We start from the raw sequence: 19,084 nt of genomic DNA, 5'->3' as shown, positions 1-19,084 counted from the left end.
GAAGATGCAGTTACCTTGTCACGTCCTTTTCTGAAGAATGACAATTGTTCCTGCTCTGACCTGACAGCTTCCACTAAATCAAACAGCATAAGAGTAAGACTGCTTTAAAGCATCCTGAATTGAAGCCAGCTCAGGAGCCATCACATAAGAACTGTAAACGAAAAGCTTCCAGGTGATCTGAATAGTCTTCAGCTGGAAGAACAGTTATTCAGGCACAAAAATCTAGTGACCACCATGGAACCCTCAGTTCCCTCGGGACAAAAGTCCTAAAATACTAAATCTTATTACTGGGAAAACTGGAACTAGGAAGATCTCCACTAGGAGATAATGTTATGAGTGTAAATGCCAGCTGCAGAAAATACATGTTAGCTTCAGCACCAACTCCCATACCCATAGCACTGCTGCTTTCCCTAAGGGAAAGTCCTTGTGAATACAGACATCTATGGCACCCTACTGCAAGGAGAACCTTCTTATGGACCTCGTAGGTCTTAGTTGTCCTCATTCTCATCTTCCCTACTACAAACTCTTTCCTCATCCTTTGATCCAGGCTTTGACCACCTTCCTTCCCAAAATATGGCAGCTGCCACTTTTCAGCACATTAATTATCATTGTTAGTGGGTGGTTGGTTGGCTGTGACATCTTTTTCTAAATTAAAGACTCTGTGAGAGTTGATAGGAAACAGATTCTTGAGGTATCCCCATCATGAGCCATCACAACATGCAGACAAGTTTATCTATTCTACACTGGATCAAGATAAGCTCTCCAAAAGAAGCCAGCCACAGGTGAGGCTATCTAACCCTGCTGGGTCCACGGTTTCATTAGTGATCATCCGTGGGATTATGCATTAAGGATGCAGCCCAGCTCTCCGACAGTCAGAACTACTCATGCACTAAGGAAAAAAAACCTGAATCCCCTTCACCAGGTGGAGAATGTGCTGTATACATAAATAGCTTCCCTTTGATGTGCGATATCGAGTCAATGGGAGACTGTAACCCATAACCCTCCCTCTCTAGGACGACGATGATACTTTTAAGAAGGAATTATGCTAAAATTAGACCTGAAGCTTAAACAAGCCAGAGAAGGTCCTTCTCCTAGCCTTCCATTGTAAGAGACACTAAATCAAAAATTAAGAATGCCCTTCCTAATGAAAGCAGGGCCAATGCTCTCATCTCAGTCCCATAGCTGGCATCATCTTGTGAGTTATTCCCAGTCTCAGGTTTTTTCAACAGCCCACAACAAGCCAAGCAAAGGAAGCCAGGAAAGGAGGAATGAGCTCCTCCTGAAGAGGTCGTTTCCAGTATTTGACCAGCCCAAAGCGTTTCATTCAACTCAGTACCAAGTTTTTCTTTTTCATTAGTTAAAGGAAAGAATGTTGAGTTTATTACCCATGCTTGACTTCTTAGGCATATTTTGTGATTAGGAGTGAGATGAAAGCAAAGGTGCCTTTCTAAATCTAAATCTTTCTAAATTTAGATGCCTTCTTCATTTTGCCTGTCTTTCCCACAGCCAAGCAGTGGGAAATTCCCTGTCTCTCAAAGGAGGCAAAAACAGAAGAGCAGAGAGATATATACACTGACAGAAAAGAGAGACTAGCTTTGATATTGCCAGGTTGCTAACTACTCAAGATCATCCTGTTCAGTCAGCAGCAGAAAGACCTAGCAGGCTGGGTAAGTCTGGCTTAAGCAGAAGGTGAGTGAACATGACTGGTCAGAGTTGGAGCCTGGACATAATTGGTCAGGCTGGAGCCAATGAGCTTCTTGAAACTATTAAACCAGAAGTAAAGTGGTAGCTGAGGACTGGTGCTATTTTTTTTTAAATTTTGATACCCCTGAGTGGGTCCACTTGTAGCTACAGTATGATAATTCATTCTCCATTTGTCAGGATTCACAAGAAAAACAAAGTTGGAACTATCAGAATGGACTAGAATCTTAAATTTGATAGAGAAAATAATCTCAGTAAATATTACACTGTTCCACATGAATAAATGTTCCTTTAAATAGTATAGAAGAAGACCCAAGTCATCTCACTTTCAGTATGAGCAGAAACCACTGTCAGCACCCTCCTCTTTAGGGTCTCTCTTTACTGGCCCTAACCCTCTCCCTCCAGAAACGTGTTTGGGAAAAACAAGACTGTAACTAGTGGTCATTCAGTGACTTCATGGTCTCAAATGTGCCTCTAGACAGCTGCATTAATATCAAAACCCACTTCTCATGTCTTAAAGATTTTCTCATCCATATGTCCTCATCCTCAGCTTTGAGCTTAGGAAGATTGTGAGTACAGTTGGAATGCAATTATTATTACCCCCCTGACAAAACTGCCTTAGTAGAAGACTGTGCTTTCAGGAGAATATTCATCAGTTTCTGAATCTTCTTTCCTGCAACTGTACCAGCAGCTTCACCTGAGACATGTTAGAAATGCAAATTCCTAATCTTCTGAATCAAAAACTCCTGAAATAGGACCCGGTAATCTGATTTAACAAGCTCTCCAGGTGATTCCAATGCATGCTGCAGTTAGAGAACCACGGCTGTATGTCAATTCAGTCAGAATATTGGGAGCTGTGTGGCTTTTCTAAATATCAAGTGTTCTTTTTTAACGTTCTCTGGATGATTTCTATATGAACCCAAGGTTGTTAACCACTTCCTTCATTATGCATGGATTCAGTTACCATCTCTGTGCAAACTGAAAGTTATGACCAAATCTTTAACTCTGGTCCATACCTCCCTCACCACCCTCAGGCCAATGTATCCAACTGATTTATAGGGGACTAATTACATGTAGGGCCAGGTGCTAAGTGCTTTACGATTTATCCTTTCATTTAATCCCTGTGAAGTAACTATTTTCATACATCTTTTATAGCTGAAGACTGAGGCTTTTAGATATTAACTCACTAAAAATTAAACATTTAATAAGAGCCCAAGCCCAGATTCAAGAAAATGACTTGCTTGATGATCACTGCACTCTTGTCCATGCTACTTCACAGCAGGTCATCACTAAACAGAGTCAGCTAACTTGAAATGTGGCATGACAGAGAACAGATTTAGAATAATTTAGAGACTTCCAGAAATTATAGAGGTAGGATTCACACAGAACATCAAATCCTGAAACTATAGTGGCCTAGGATATAAGCACAGTTCTAGGTGTGGGGGACCAAATTTGAGACATTTCTTTGATGTGTCAAGAAAAGTCTTTCCCTATGGACTTCCTCCCTTTCCCCAGCTATGTAATAAGGGTTTTCTACTTTTAATAATTTTGGACTGCAGTTGATTGTGGCTAACTAAAACCATGGAAAGCGAAACCGCAGATAAAGGGGGACTGTTGTACATAGGGAACACATTCTGGTATGATCCTTTAGACCCCCAAAAACAAAAGTGTTTCCCTGTCTTCTCTATAAATACACACCTCTTTTAGCCAGTTACTCTGGACTCTGAGTAAGGGCATTTCTTTGGCCAAATATTCATCATCTAGGCTTCATGCCCCTCTGCACTGAATGTGCTTTCTTCCTTCCTGGGGATTATCCTCTCTACTTCTGGATTATCCTCATGTTCAGCCTCCATGAAGGCAGAAGGCACTTGCAAGGCTCTACCTTTGCACAGACACAAACTGAGCTCCAGTCATCAGCTTTCACCTTTCAGGAATCACTTTGTTTCCACCCTCTGGAAGTATCTCTTCTGCACTGGCCCACATCCCTGCTGCATGATTTTGGCCTGTAGCTTAAACATTTAAGCTCATCCAATAGCTAATGTTGCCCCAAACTTGAGCTTTGACTTACCATCGAGTCCAGGTAGTCCCAGGGGACTATCTAGTGACAGTCTCCATCACCGTCTCTCAATGTGTCTCTTAAGGAGCTCTCACTCTGAAGCCTTCTAATATGATCTTGAGCGATACCTCATAGTCTACCTACAGAGTTAATATGTGCCTGTTTGCCTTAGGTCATTTCAGTCATTGATGCAAGGACATTACTCCTTGAGAGTCATATTCCAAAATTGCACATACATTTCATTCAAATATGTATTTTGGCTTGTGCTTGGTAAATTTTTGTGGACATTATAACATAGTAATGACATGACACTTAAACTATGACATTATTCCATAACTTCTCAGAAAGAAGTTTATAGAATCTTAGTCAATAATCCTATTCTTTATTATAGGACCTTAAAATAGAATATTCTTGTCTTATTTCCAGAAAAGTTCTACTGCATTTTGAGGCACAAAAGTTTCATTTATAAGCAGCCATGCTCATTTTTCATAATGTCTGCTTGATACCTAGCTCCTTCCAGCTCACTGGCATCCCAGGACTGGAGTCCCTGCACATCTGGCTCTCCATCCACTTTGGCTCCATGTACCTGGTGGCCGTGGTGGGGAATGTCACCATTCTGGCTGTGGTAAGGGTGGAGCATAGCCTACACCAACCCATGTACTTCTTCCTGTGCATGCTGGCTATTGTTGACCTGGTTCTGTCCACTTCCACTATGCCCAAACTGCTGGGAATCTTCTTGTTTGGTGCTGGTGACATTGGCTTGGATGCCTGCTTGGCCCAAATGTTCCTCATCCACTGCTTTGCCACGGTTGAGTCAGGCATCTTCCTTGCCATGGCTTTTGACCGCTACCTAGCCATCTGTGACCCACTACATCATACCACAGGGCTCACTCACGGTGTGGTGGGACATTTGGAGCTGGCTGCCCTCCTCCGGGGTGTTCTCTACATTGGACCCCTGCCTCTGATGATCTGCCTGTGGCTGTCCCTTTACAAAGCCCATGTCATCTCCCACTCCTACTGTGAGCACATGGCTGTGGTTACTTTGGCGTGTGGTGACAGCAGGGTCAACAGTGTCTATGAGCTGAGCATTAGCTTTCTGGTGCTGATCATGGACTCAGTGGCCATTGCTGTCTCCTATGTGATGATTTTCAGGGCTGTCATGGGGCTGGCCACTCCTGAGGCCAGGCTTAAAACCCTGGGGACATGTGGTTCACATATCTGTGCAATCCTGATCTTTTATATTCCCACTGCTGTTTCTTCTCTGCTTCACTGGTTTGGCCACCAGGTGCCTCCTCCAATCCACACCCTGCTGGCCATCTTCTACCTCCTCATTCCTCCAATCTCAATCCCATTGTCTACGCTGTGTGCATCAAGCAGATTTGAGACAGTCTTCTCCAAATCTTGAAGATAGAAACTAAGATCAGATGACTGATACTTCCTTCTTTCTCCAAGGAGCTCGTGGAGAAGGTGTTGAAATATGGTGGGCAGCTTCCCAACTAGGAAATTCTAAAGCAGTCTGAGATGTTAGATCCTGTGGTCTCCAGCTTTTGTAAATCCAAAGGAATGCTAAAGAATGTAGAAATCTAAATTCTAAGAGTAGAAGTTTTTTTTAAAATGACTAAAGAATATTTGAGCTGCAGAGAAGGTAAAACAATAACAACATCAGTAACACAAGTAGCAGCTAATGTTTCTTCAGCACATGTCAGGTAATTCTTACAAATATCCTGACATCATCTGAGGTAGATAGTATTGTTCACATTTTACACACAAGGAAATAGGGCAGAATATTCTTGCTTTATAAACTGCATACAAAGTTTCTTAAGCTGCCTAAATCATATATTTGGTTGGAGTTTGTAATATATTGTGGTGGTATATAAGACTCGATTACTTTCTACTCAGTCTGTTTTCTGTGAATACTGTCATAAGCAAATCCTAAAAACTGGGTCATTTCATCAGAGTGGCCTCAACGACTAGAAAAGTGTTTTCTGAGTTAAGCCTTTAACAATTAAGATGCTGCTAAAACTGCTTGTATCAAAGCATGGAGTGTTCTAGAAAGAGACAGACCTGTATGTCCAGCAGGTATGGGGAATACCACTCATGAAAGAGAATGTGGCCTGAAAAAGATATCTGCTCAGTGGAGGGAAGTGAGGCAAGACAACCAACAAGGGCAATGTTGAGATGTGTAGCATCTGCAGGCTGCTCCAGTCAAGTGGCCTGAAGCATGTGAGGGCTCCATAGAAAGAAAAACCTTCCCCTTCCCTCAGAATCTCTCCTTATCCCTTAGATCCATCTGTAGGGTCCCTGACCATAATATGTTTTTTAAAATAGATCACAAGGCAGCAGTTCTAGCATTCATAGGAGCATTGACTTTACCCTCCAGATTAAATGTTAGCTCAATGCCTAGAAAATGGATAATATATGTAGAACACTTAGCTACTACTGATGGGAAATTACTAACATAATTCCCACAACGACACTGTAGGGGAAGGAGTTACTAACATAATTCCCACAACGACACTGTAGGGGAAGGAGTTACTATTTTTCGCAGATGAGGAAACTGACGTTCCCAGAAGTGATAAGAATTGCACAAGGTCACTCAGTTTAAGAGGTAATATCAGGAATTAAGCTTTTTTTTTTTTTTTTAACTCTAAAGCTTCTAGTCTTTCTGATCCTTAGTTTCCTCAACTGTGAAAGAGTTGAAAGTCCTTTTCCCCCATGGTCTAAATGATTGGGTGTTTTGCATTCCCAACTCAGCAGACTGCACCTATTATTCCCAGAACTGAGAGTGCACAGATCAACAAAGCAATGTCCTCTCAGTGTTCCCTTCCCAGAGGGATGGCAAAGGGTGGAGCTGGGTTCAATCCAAGTCAGTGACAAATGCCATAACTCCGTACACTAAACAGGCAGGGAGATGTTGAGTCTACTAGGCTTCAGGCATACAACAAACTATCACTGGGCATAACATAAAGAGAAGTAGTCAAGTGCAAAGGAAAGACCACTTCATGACAACCAGAAAAAAATGACTTCTGGTTTTGCTTTGGTTATTTCGATTAATTGCCCCACTATTGGGATATCTAGAACATGTGATCATTTAGAGTTCCAAAATATTCATATTTCCTTTATCTTCTCTAACCTCCATTCCATTAATCCATTACGATATTTAGCTTTCCTGAACCTTATGTCTGAGTTGGGATGAGTCAAGTGTTCTTCTCCCTATGAACGGAAAAGCAGTCATAACCAAATTCCCCACCATGGTTAGGGACCAGGGGAAGATGTTTAGAATTAGTGCCAAGTATACGCTAGCTCTCAGTGCCCTTTCTGTGGAGGATGAGAAAGATAGGGCAAGACCCAGGATGCAGAACTACCTCCAGTTGTATTAATATATCATCTAACCATCATGTTACAACCTCAGGTGAGAATTTAGAAACCTTGTTGTTCTCCTTCAGCGCAAGACACTTCGATTTTCTGAGGGAGAGTATACGCAGGGGAGTTAGACAAATGTGGACCCAATTTATGGCATTCATCCTTTGGAATTCAGCTTAGCACAGGAATTAACTTGCCTTAATTCTCCAAAGACTGTGTAGTCTGTCAGATTGGCTATGGAATGCCATAGTCCCTCAATTCTCATGTGTTATGTATTTTCATATTGTGAAATCTGAATACAGACAATAGGCATTAAGTTGGTCACCCAACCAGAAAAGCCTAAGGAGTTTATAGAACATAGAAGAAACCATCGAGATTGTTGTGGCAACCCTTAACTATGCCTCCCAGATCACCTTATGGCAGGGAGTGTGATTGACTGAGGCTTAACTGCTGCCATCTCAAGTACGTCAATACCACCATGTTCTGCCAAGGCCATCCTTCTCGCAAGCAGCTCCCAGCCAATGACTGGGTATGATAGGAACATAAGGGAGGCCCATTTTTGAGACAGATCACTTCCCACAGGCAACCATGGCTCCTGGACTCCTCGTTGGTCTTGCAAAAGGTTTTAGAAATATGTTAAGGTTCAAGACATCCCTTCCTTGTCTCTCAATCCTTTACAGAGGTCAGACTGTCATTGTGATGTGATGGCTCACTCAGCATCCTGACTCCCTCTGCATTTTCCCCCATAGGGAAATAAATCTCATGTATCTAATCCTATCTTGTGGTCTGCTTCTTGGAGGATCAAGAGTGGGCAGTGCAAGCAGAAGGTAAGATGGGGATTTGGGATTGGCTCACTAACTGCTTGGTGGATGAAAAGGCCATCCTAGTTAGCAGGTAGCTCATGGGTAGTCCCTCGCACATGATGGTGGCTCAACTGCTAAAGATTTCACTGGTGGTGAACTAAGAAAATGTCCCAGTAGAGGAAAACATCATTGCAGGTGTGGTGATTCAAGCATTTGGAAAATATCAGGGGACAACCTACAAAGACAGGAGGTTTGGTTTTTTTTTTTTTTTTTGGTGAGGAAGATTAGCCCTGAGCTAACATCCGCTGGAAATCTCCCCCTTTTTTGCTCAGGAAGATTTGCCCTGAGCTAATATCTGTGCCTCTCTTCCTCCACTCTACATGTGGGATGCCTGCCACAGCATGGCTTGGTAAGTGATGCGTATGTCCATGCCGGGGATGAGAAGCCCAGGCCACCGAAGTGGAACCTGTGAACCTAACTGCTATGCCATGGGGCTGGCCCCTGAAGGTTGTTTTGTTTCTAAGTTGCATTGATGCCCTGCAGAAGAATACCGAGATTGAGGGCTATTAACAAGTAGTGAGTGGTTAAGTGTGAAAGCCAGTATATCTGTTTGGTAACTTACAAAAATGCCCTTATCTCCTGCATTGATACATGGCAGAGTAGCAGGCTGAAGACAATTGTTGGAGTCACAGAGCACAGGAGATGTTTGGATGCTCAGCCAAAAAAGGTCTGTTATTCTAAAGGTCAGGGCTCTATTTGGGAAAATCTGAGACACTAAAACATGGCGTGGGGACATCTGGATAGCTGCCCTTGAGGATGTTGGCACTGCAGATATGGTAAATGCTTTGGGCTTTCAGAGGTGACCCACTTTTCATTAGTAAGAGGTAGTACTTCTGTGACGCAACAGGTGTCCCCCTCAGACGCTCCTCTCACCTCCTTTTCTGGCTGCCAGGCTGACAACTAGGGCTAAAAGACAGCAGACCCTTGCTGGGGATGAGCAGGGCCTGATACAGGGAGAAAGTAACTTGACAGCACAGGAGTTTTCAAACTTAGCTAGCACATACTGACAGGAGACAAAGGACCCCTGGGATTGGATTTTGGGGTTACTTGATCGAGGGAGATATAATGGAAGACTAAATGAAAAATGTCCTGTGGGACATTTTCATTTGGGATGTGGGATTTATCACCCTTGCAAGAACCCTAGAAGATAGGACAAACCCACTGCAAGGGTGGCTCTTTTAAGCCTGCAAACAATCATGGCTAGTGCTCAGCAAAGTGAAAATGCTTAGATTGCCCTGGAAAAAGGTAGAGTAAGAAAAGGGAAGTGGTCATGTTGTAATAGATATATTATGTAAGGACAGAAGACCCAGAGAATTAATGTCAAAGGGGGACACAGGACACAATGTCAAAGCCAACATAAATAACCTAATGACAAGGGAACCCACACTGCTGAGAAGTTCATTGGTGGCTCTCCTCTGCATCCCAGAGCTGAGAGTAGCCAAGGTAGTTATAAATGTGTGCTCAATAATATCTGTGGGGATAACGGGGCCAAAATAGAGCCCAGATGGAAGCCCTAAACCACGAGTCAGAAGGCTGAAGTTAGTCTAAGAAATGACAAAGTCAAAGGAGCTTGGCCCACAGGGAGTTGTGGAGATGAATTGAGAGTATTATGCCCCAAGGGCCAAAATAGATGGGCAGCCAGCAAGGCTCTGCTTACCATTTATAAGAACAGGGCAAGAATGTATTAGAAGGCTGAGGATTATCACTCCAATCAAGTCAATCTCTTGCTCAGTTCTCAGATCTGCACCAGTTTTTGGATCCAGCCCTCATTTACTAGAGAGGTACCTGGATCCTTAAGTTGAGAACTCTGAAAAAGCCATGCCTATTATATACTATGATGATTCTTCTTAAGAGGTAACTGGCCATTTACTCAATTTCATACTAGAAACAGGAGAATGCTCAGACATGGATCATTGAGCAGAGCTTGAGTTGACATTGATATGCAGAAATAAAAAGCATAATCATGGTCCCTCTGTTAGAGTTGGGCCTCTACTTAAGTAGAGTCCAGTTAGTAAACAGAGTTCTGGAGAAAGTCTAGTTCTCAGTGTGTCCTGATTCCACAAACTGATCCAGTGGTCATTTCTCCAGTCACTTAGTGCATAGTTAGAATTGCTGTACTTGGGAGTTGGACTAACTACAATATGGTGCTCCTGGCTTGTGAGGCAAGAGCTAGCATAGTGGGGAAGGCCAAGTGAAAACCTCTAAAACTTCTCTCTAAAGTATTAAAAAAAACAACAAAAAATACTTCCCAGGTGCATGGTAGAGAATTTGGCAAATGTATTGTTTTCTATTCCAGTTATAGAAGATCAGAAACAGTTTCCATTCCCAAGGGATGGGCTATAGTACTCATATACAGTTTGCATCAGGGGCATGCTAACTCTTCTTTCTTGTGCCATAATGTTCTGTAGGATATCTAGTCGTCTTAGGGCTACATCAATGATCCTTCAATGGTATCATGTTGTTTGGGCAAAATGAATGAGAGGTGTTTAGAGGATGTAGAGGGCTTAGTAAGACACATGCTGCAGAGGATGGAAGACAGATCCTAAGAATATTCAGGAACCTAGCACTTCGAGTTTTAGAGGTCCGATGGTAAGGAAATGTTACCAAACTAAAAGATCTTCATCTTGCATCTACTACAATGAAACACAATAAATGGCGGCTACCTTGGATTCTAGAGTAATGCATTCCTCACTTAGGCATTACTGCTTTGGCCCATATACCAGAAGACATGGAAGGTTTCCAAGCTTGAGAAGGCCCAGAGAGAAAGGGCTCTGTTGCAGGTCCAGGCTGTGGTGCTGGTGGTAAGCATCACTGCCACTTAGGTTTTAGGAACTGGCGGACTCAGGTGGTGGAGGTATCAGTGATAGAAAAAGCTGCATGCAGCTTGTGGAGTTATCACTACACAGGTCCCTAGTATTGGAGGTAGGCTGTGTCATCTACAGCAGAAATTTGTACAGCTTTTGAGAAATAGCTCCTGACATTTTACTGGACCCTGTTAGAGACAGAACACTTGGCAATGGGCCAACAAGTGATCCCACACATCCAGAACTGCCCATTATGAGTTGGGACTGTCAGACCCACTTTGTTATAAAATCAGACTGCTCCAGCAGCAGTATATTATTATGGAAGTTGTTCATCCAGGATCAAATGTAGTAGGATCAGAGGGCATAAGTTGAGTAGGTATCCTAGACTCTCACATCAACAACATTTGCATCAGTTCCCCTCCCCTGGATCACAGCAATGGCCATACAAAGTGGTCTCTTACAGCTAACTGAAGGAGGAAAAAACCAGACAATGGTTTACAGATGGGTTAGCAAGGCATGACCTAAAGTGGATGGCAGATGCATTACAATCACATACAGGGGTGGCCTTGAGGCCTTGAAACAGTGGAGGATCACAGTCTTTCCAATTGGTGGAACTCCAAAAGGTGCAAGTAGTCATCCATTCTCTATGAAAGTTGCTCAAGATGACAATATCTAAATCTCTGGGCAGAGGCCTAGAAAGAAAATACTGGAAGATTAGAGGCAAGGAAGTCGGGGATAGAGGTATAAAGATGGGTATATGGGGGTTGGACCAAACTGTGAAGGTTTGTGTTTGTGTGAAGTATATCAGGAGAGGCATTGAACAAGTAGTTGAAGTGATTCTGCCAATTGACATCCATCAGTGATCACCTCAGAACTAGTATGATGGATTATTAGATGGAGTGGTAACAGTAGCAGTGAAGGAGACTGTGTGTGGGCCCCACCGTGTAGACTTCCACTGACCAAGGTTGACTAGCTACTGCTGCCTCTGAATGTCAGCAATGTAGATCAATGCTGCAACCCAGAAAACACTTATTCCTCAAGGAGACCCATTTGGTGGAAAGTCAACTACTCTGGGCCTCTTCCATCCTGGGAGGCCCAGTGGATTGTACTGCCAGTGATACATCCTTATTCTGGGTATGGATTTGCCTTTCTTGTCTATAGAGTTTTGGAAAGTACTACTCTTGGAGGGCTTCCTGAATGCCTGGCTACAGGCAAGAGATCCCACATGGCATAGTATAGAAAGAGTGGACAATTCTTCAGAGAAGGATATGCAGGGTAGGGCTCATGACCATGGGATCCACCAGTTGTATCACATTATCTCACTAACCAGAAGCAGTTGGCCTCACAGAATCTTGGAGCAATCTTCTGAAAACACAGCTAAAGCAGCAGCTCAGAGGCAACATTTCATGTAAGTGGAGTGCCATTCTTTAGGATGCAATATGTGCATTAAATTATATATCTACATGATGCTAGGTCCCCAACAGAAGAATACAGGAGTCCTGGAATGAACAAAGAGATGGAAGCTGAAATATTCCACATATCACTCCCAATGATCAACTAGGGGATTTTTGCTTCCTGTCCCTGGAAATCTTGGCTCTGCAGGGTTGAAGTCTTGGTCCTCAAAGGGGGTTCATTCTTGCCAAGGGACACAGCAAGGGTCCCACTTAGTTACAACTGCTATCAGGCTTCTTTGGACTCCTGTGTTCAGGGACCAACGGGTGAGAAGAGAAGTTATCATACTGGTAGGAGTAATTGACTCTGGATTGAAGTGATAGGGCTGCTTTTATACAACAGATGAGAGGAAGAATTTGTTAAATATGTGCAAAAGCCAGGTCATCTACTTGGGCATTTTTTGGTACTCCCTTGCTCCATTGTAACTATGAGTGTACATGTGCAACTATCCCCAGATAAGAAGAGTATGATTACCTAGGGTTGAGCTCCCTCAAGAATGAAGGGCTGGGCCACTCCACCAGGTAAGCCACTGGGGCTGTAGTTCATTCCACTAACCTTCCTCCTCTAAATTTACCCTTAGCAAGAAAGGCCCGTGGGAACTATGGAGGAGCTGCTCCCCAAATCTGTTTGAAGGAGATCTGTTTAGTGCAAGAATGGATTGTGGTGGCCATGAAAATATGCTTCACAGATTTGACTTCAGGCAGCATATTTGACTGACAGCCTCAGTCAGTGTGCTCTGAAACCCATGGCATTGCCTAGGCTCTCCTTCCTATGGGCTTCTTCCAATCAATGGATGAGCACAGAGCTAATAAGACAGGTCTATTCTTGTGACTCCTCATGGGTGCCTTTGGCTCAAGGACTCCCTGTAGCCTTGCCAAAATTTTTAGAAATGCACTGAAGTCTAAGACCTTCCTTCTCTTCTTTCCTCTCTCCCTTCCAGAAAGCATACCTGCATCTGATGGCTCTTCCAGCCTCAGGATCCCTCTTTATCTTCCTTCATGGGCATTTCCCCTCAGTAACCTGACGTCTAATTCCATGTTGGCATTTGCTCCTCAGAGGACCCAGTCTAATCCAATTATGGGGAGTCCCACTGAAAAAATCTTTAATTCATGCTCATAAATCCATCATGTGAGAAGAGCTAATACCTCTTATGAATATAAATCCTTTTGTGAGATCTCTTTTCAAAGACTGCTCTCAGACATTTAAGAGAATAAAAGCCATGTAACTGTCATAACCCTCAATATGTAGCTTAGCAATGCTTTCCCTTCCTTATCCTGGAACAGAATACATGCAGGAGGTTCTAATGCAGATATAAATCTGAAGGACCAGGTGTCAGAAGTGTCCTATAGCAATTGAGTTCAGCCTAAATGCAGAGCAGCCCCCTTGAAGTTAACATAGACAGTCCTCATAACAATGCCTTGTGCGAAGGGAGACAACTGCAAGAATAGCCTGAGACTGCTCTAGACTAGCAGAATGACCTTGTTACAACCCAGTTTCCTCAGCTTCTCTGTAGCAGCTTGTTTTTATGTCAAGTCTGGTTATGGATAAAGAACTACCACTATTTTTTTTTTTTTCTTTTACTTTTCATTCTAAGTTGCTCCTCTCTCTGCCTTCCCAACTCTTGGTCTCAGGACATATGGGAAAAGAGTATAAGGAATATATTACCAATGCTTGCATTTGAAAGGACAGAACTTCTGAACAGCTCTGGGTTCTTAGAATAAGCAGACTAAGAAATACTCTTGAAGGTACTTCAGCATCTCAGCCACTCAGCTGAGTTTTTGGTTGTGTAGGCTACCCATCTGTGTTAGGACCTCCTTCCTATGTGGAGGTCCCATTTTCCATTTGTTACCTGAAGCTGCCCTACCATCGTCTCTACTCTGAGCCCACCCTTAGAAAATGTCTGTTACTTATTTTATAGTTATTACCTAAAGAGAAATTCTCAGCCCCAAACTAAGGCTTCACTATTAAAGCATTCATGGCTAATGGTCTTTGCCCATCCTTGGTGACCAAGAATTGAACTTATATTTCATACATGATACAAGGCAAATGGCTTCATACTCAGACCACAGTTCATCCCTGGAGTGCTATTGAATGATTTGTGTTAAGCTTTTAGGGTGTTAGAGGTAGATATAGACACCTCGTGAGTGAAAATATTTTTAAATTCTTTTGTAAATCAGTATCCATCGCACAGAGAAGAACCTCCAACGTGGAGAAGGGCATACTAGAATCACAAGGGTCAATAGACAGAAAAACTTTGAAAGATTGGATCCTGAGCATCTTTAAAGGTCTCCTTTCTGGGTTGTGAGGTTCACGTTGAGTTTAAAATAAAATGGTGAACAAGTATAACTGCTGACCCTCTTCCTCAAGATAGTCTGAGAGGTGCCATATATGGGAAACTCTGAAACAGAAATCGAGACTCAGGGGAGGTTGAGCTGGGGAATGACTGGTAAGTTTGTGGGGCAGTAGCTTTGGCCTGAGATGGAAGACATCCAAACACTGCAATGGGAAGATATAATAGAAAGTGAACTGTACGAGTTTGGGTCTTGTTCTTCCCCTGCATTGCTTTAGAACAAGCAATGCTTGACACTTGCACTGACTTAGGTGTCCTCAGAAGTAGAGTCATGGCAGCAGAGAAGCCATGAAAGGTCAAGTACAACTAATGTCAGGTAATAATGTCCCTACAACTCTCATATTCTCAGGACTGGCAAGTTACACAGGGAGATTTCTCCTCCTAAATCTGCTTCTCCCTAGGGGACACAGGTTTTTATCTTGTTTTGTGGGGATGGGGAAGATTTGCTGTCTATACTTTGTGCCTTGGGCTCTTCATTCTGGGGCTCATATATCCTCTTTGGTGCTGGGGAATCTGCAGTCAATGTGCACTTCACCGCCACGAGAAGTGAACTCACAGGACAATACAAAGATACTTGGGAAACAACTATTTCAGAAGAAAAGAAACTCCACTGAATTACAGTCCATCAGAAGAATTATTAGAACAGATGAACCACTACCAGCAGTTGTCACGTTTGGATCGGTATGTTCATAAGACACAACAGGCTTTAACCTGGCCTAAAGTTGACAGCTTTATAGAAGCATATAGGACAGGAAATAGAGCTGTCCACCATCCTCAATCCCATCAGGAAATCCTACAGCTATGCAGCTCTTGGACCCCTCATGCCTGCAGGGATGTGAATGCTTAAGGATGTGGCTAAATGTGTCAGTTTCCACCTTCACACAGATCACTGCATTGATTTCCCATCGGAATCTTGTCATTTCAGTTATGTAGATCCAAGACTGTGTTACAGGCCCCTGAATCCAGGTACAGTCTCATAGATCAGCAGATTCGTAGTAAACAAAACAATTAGGTCTTTGTACACAGGATTCCACCTTTATCTTAACTCAGTAAGATAACTTACTGATTTGAATCTAATTGCTGTTTGATTTCTAGCCCCTGATTTCTGTATTCAGATTCAGGATGATATAGAGTAGGCTCGTGTTTCGTTACAACTCATGGGAAAATACTACCTTTACTGGTTTAAGTTAGTTTTCTGGTGTTTAGAAAAATGGACTCCTACTCTAATTTTATAGTCTAGATTTTTGAAGATGCTACAGAGAACGACAAATGAAATGCAGCCTGAGGTGCAACATTTTTCTCCAAAAGATATGTGTTGCTAGTTGCTTCAAGTTTACCTAGAGGTTGTGGAAGTGTGAACAAAGTGCTTCCCCCTGAGGACTTTATACTTAAAGTGAATGTTAAATGTACTCCTAAGGAGCACGCAGTGTATTCACATATAGGAGAGTTCTAGGTCTCACACAATGTGTATTCCGTATGGCACACCACAGAAGATGGCTAGCTTGTCAAAGAATTTTGCTCAGCATTAGGAATAGAAATATCATCTTGCAGATTCAGTATACTCTTGTAGTTCATACGCCTGTGTTACCCAATCCAACTAAAGTAACCAAAAGAATATTTTTATATTCCAAATAGAGGTAAAACTGTTTAGTTCATCAGAAAGTCAACATTTGGAAGAACAGTTCTGCAACTGGTCCATACTTGGGTCAACTTTCAGCTCACATGACAGTAGTACATACAGTGGGGTTCTTCACATTATGCATTTTTAAAAGTAGGCAAAGCCTCTTGTTATTTCAGCTGATGGCAGTGAGACTATTAAGTCTTTGCCTAGTTACACACCAGAACACCACTCTAGAATTCAGACACAAAACATAGTACTTCCCATTGCCTTAGAAAATAGAAATAGAAAATAGAAAATAGACACTTAGAGGAGAAGTCAAGATGGCAGCGAAGGAAGACTCTGAACTCACCTCCTCCTGCAGACACAGAGCCAATTTACAACTACTCGTGGAAAAATTACCCTGAGACAGAACTGAAAACAGGATAAGAGGAACTCCTGCAACAAAGGACGATCCTAATTGAGGTGAAGAGGCAGAAACTCCCTTCTGGAGAGAAACAACACCGCCTTCACAAGCCGCCAGCTTCACAGCCGCCTGGGAGCAGCCCACAGGTATGCAGCCCTCCCTGGAGGCGCAGGGCCCTGAGCCGGGAGCGCCCCCGCTGTAGGCATTTTGTGGACTCAGCACAATCCAGATGAGTGGCATAATATCTGACTTTGCCTGCTACTAAAACATTGGGGAGTACCCCCAGAAAAGCTGGTTCACAAAGAAATTAAAACCGGCTCTTAAGGGGTCTGCGCGCAAACTCACTCATTTCAGAAAGCACCCTAAAATGACCAGAAAGAAAGGTGCATAGTGCTTTGGTGAAAAAAGACTCACCTGATAGGTCCTGAGTGCATCTCGGTGAGAGGTGAGACCTCTCCAGGGACTGGGACATTGGTGGTGGCCATTGTTGTGGCCTAGTGTGGGTGTGCTGACACAGATGCCATTGGAGTTCTCCCTGAGGCCTGCAAGCCCAGGGTCTGCCCCACCCACTAGAACACCAAGTTAATCCAGCTCAGCCAGGGCAGGCAGCCCACCCTCGAGACTGGCCCCACCAAACAACAAGCCCTCAGGCAACTTGTGGGCCTGCATAGATTGGTGACTGGATTCTCTGCAGCCTGGCAACTGAGCCCACTTCAGTGGGGCAGGGCATGCACAAGGAGCAGGTGGAGAGTGTGGGGCGGTGGTGGAGTGTGTGGGGCTCCCACCGTGGGGACAATGGGTCACTTCAGGAGGTTGGGGCACACACACGGGGCAGGACTGTGTTGACTGTGTGTGTGGACCTGTGGGCGGCAGGGCTTGTCAGCTGCAGAAGACTTGTGCTTCTCAAAGAACCATATAGGGGATTTTCCCCACCTTCCAAAGTCTGAAACAATTGGGTGCTCCTGTGCCTGAGGCCAGCCCCACCCAGCTACAATCCTCAGAGAGCTGACAAGAGACCTAAAGGCTGGAGGCTTATAGCAATTGTAAGCCCCTGAGCCTAACAACCTGCCACCCTGGGGGGCTACTCACTTAAAAGAAATACTGCAACACAAATGTGGTATTAGAACTTGCAGCCAACTGTGCTGGGGCTCCCCACACCTCATAAAGAGACTGAAGGGCCCACAACAACTACAAACATCTGAGCATTACAACAGCTGACCAGGAGCATAACTCGGCCTACCTGGGCTTATACAGGGAGAGCAAACAGGCCACAATAGAAGGACACACATAGCCCACATAGGGGTCACCCCTGGAACATTGAGAACTGAGGAAAGCACACTGCAGGACCCCTAAGGCATCACTTGTATAAGGTCACCTATCCAACAGCAGGAGACATAGCTGACCTACATAATATGTAGACAGAAGCACAGGGAAAGAGGCAAAATGAGGAGGCAAATGAATACATTCCAAGTAAGGGAACAGCACACAACTCCAGAAAAGGAACTAAGTGAAACAGAAATGAGCAACCTACCCGACAGAGAGTTCAAACTAAGTGTTAAGGATGTTCACTGATGTGAGGAGAAGAATAGATGAACTCAGTGAGAATGTTGACAAAGAAATGGAAGATATAAAAAAGAACCAATCAGAAATGAACAATACAATACTGGAAATGAAAAATTCACTAGAGGGACTCAAAAGCAGAGTACAGGATACAGAAGAATGGATCTGCAAGCTGGACGAAAGACTAGAAGAATTACCAAAGCTGAACAGGTAAAAGAGAAAAGAATTAAAAAGAGTGAGGACAGTTTAAGGGACCTCTGGGACAACATCAAGCACCCTATCATCTGTGTTATAGGTGTCCCAGAAGGAGAAGAGCGAGACAAAGGGGCAGAGAATCTATTTCAAGAAATAATAGATGAACTCTTCCCTAACCTTCCTTCCCTAAAGGAAGGAAGCAGACATCCAGGTACAGGAAGCACAGAGAGCCCCAAACAAGATAAACCCAAAGAGGCCCACACCAAAACACGTCATAATCAAAATGTCTAGAATTAAAGATAAAGAGAGTATCCTAAAAGCTGCCAGAGAAAGACAAGTTACATACAAAGGAAACGCCATAAGGCTATCAGCTGACTTCTCAGCAGAAACCTTACAGGCTAGAAGGGAGTGGCACGATATATTTAAAGTGCTAAAAGGAAAAAACTTACAGCCAAGAATACTCTACCCAGCAAGGTTATCATTCAAAATGGAAGGAGAGATCAAAAATTTCCCAGACAAGCAAAAATTAAAGGAGTTTGTCACCAAGAAATCAGTGCTACAAGAAATGTTAAAGGGATTGATTTAAGGGGAAAAGAGAAGACCACAAATAGGAAAAATTATCTATTTCCATGATAAGAGGGCAATGGATACAAATGCATGAAAAAGTTAGATATGATATCAAAAACATAAAATTAAGGATGAGGGGAGTTAAAGAG

The 19,084-nt window shown here is 43.3% G+C and overlaps 1 protein-coding gene across 1 annotated transcript; it reads left to right on the top strand.

Annotated features, from left to right (window-relative positions):
* Nucleotides 1-4,232: 4,232 nt before the first annotated feature.
* On the top strand, nucleotides 4,233-5,185 carry LOC101403594 (olfactory receptor 52M1-like). The gene is given in 2 exon segments (XM_014790223.2): nucleotides 4,233-5,094; nucleotides 5,097-5,185. Coding segments are annotated over 2 exon segments (951 nt in total).
* Nucleotides 5,186-19,084: the final 13,899 nt, after the last annotated feature.

Source organism: Ceratotherium simum, chromosome 7 (assembly GCF_057802395.1).
Source record: "Ceratotherium simum simum isolate JZ-2026a chromosome 7, ASM5780239v1, whole genome shotgun sequence".
In the NCBI taxonomy this organism is placed as follows: domain Eukaryota; kingdom Metazoa; phylum Chordata; class Mammalia; order Perissodactyla; family Rhinocerotidae; genus Ceratotherium; species Ceratotherium simum.
Note: the sequence above shows the minus strand (reverse complement) of the source record. Positions and strands in the feature narration are given on the sequence as shown.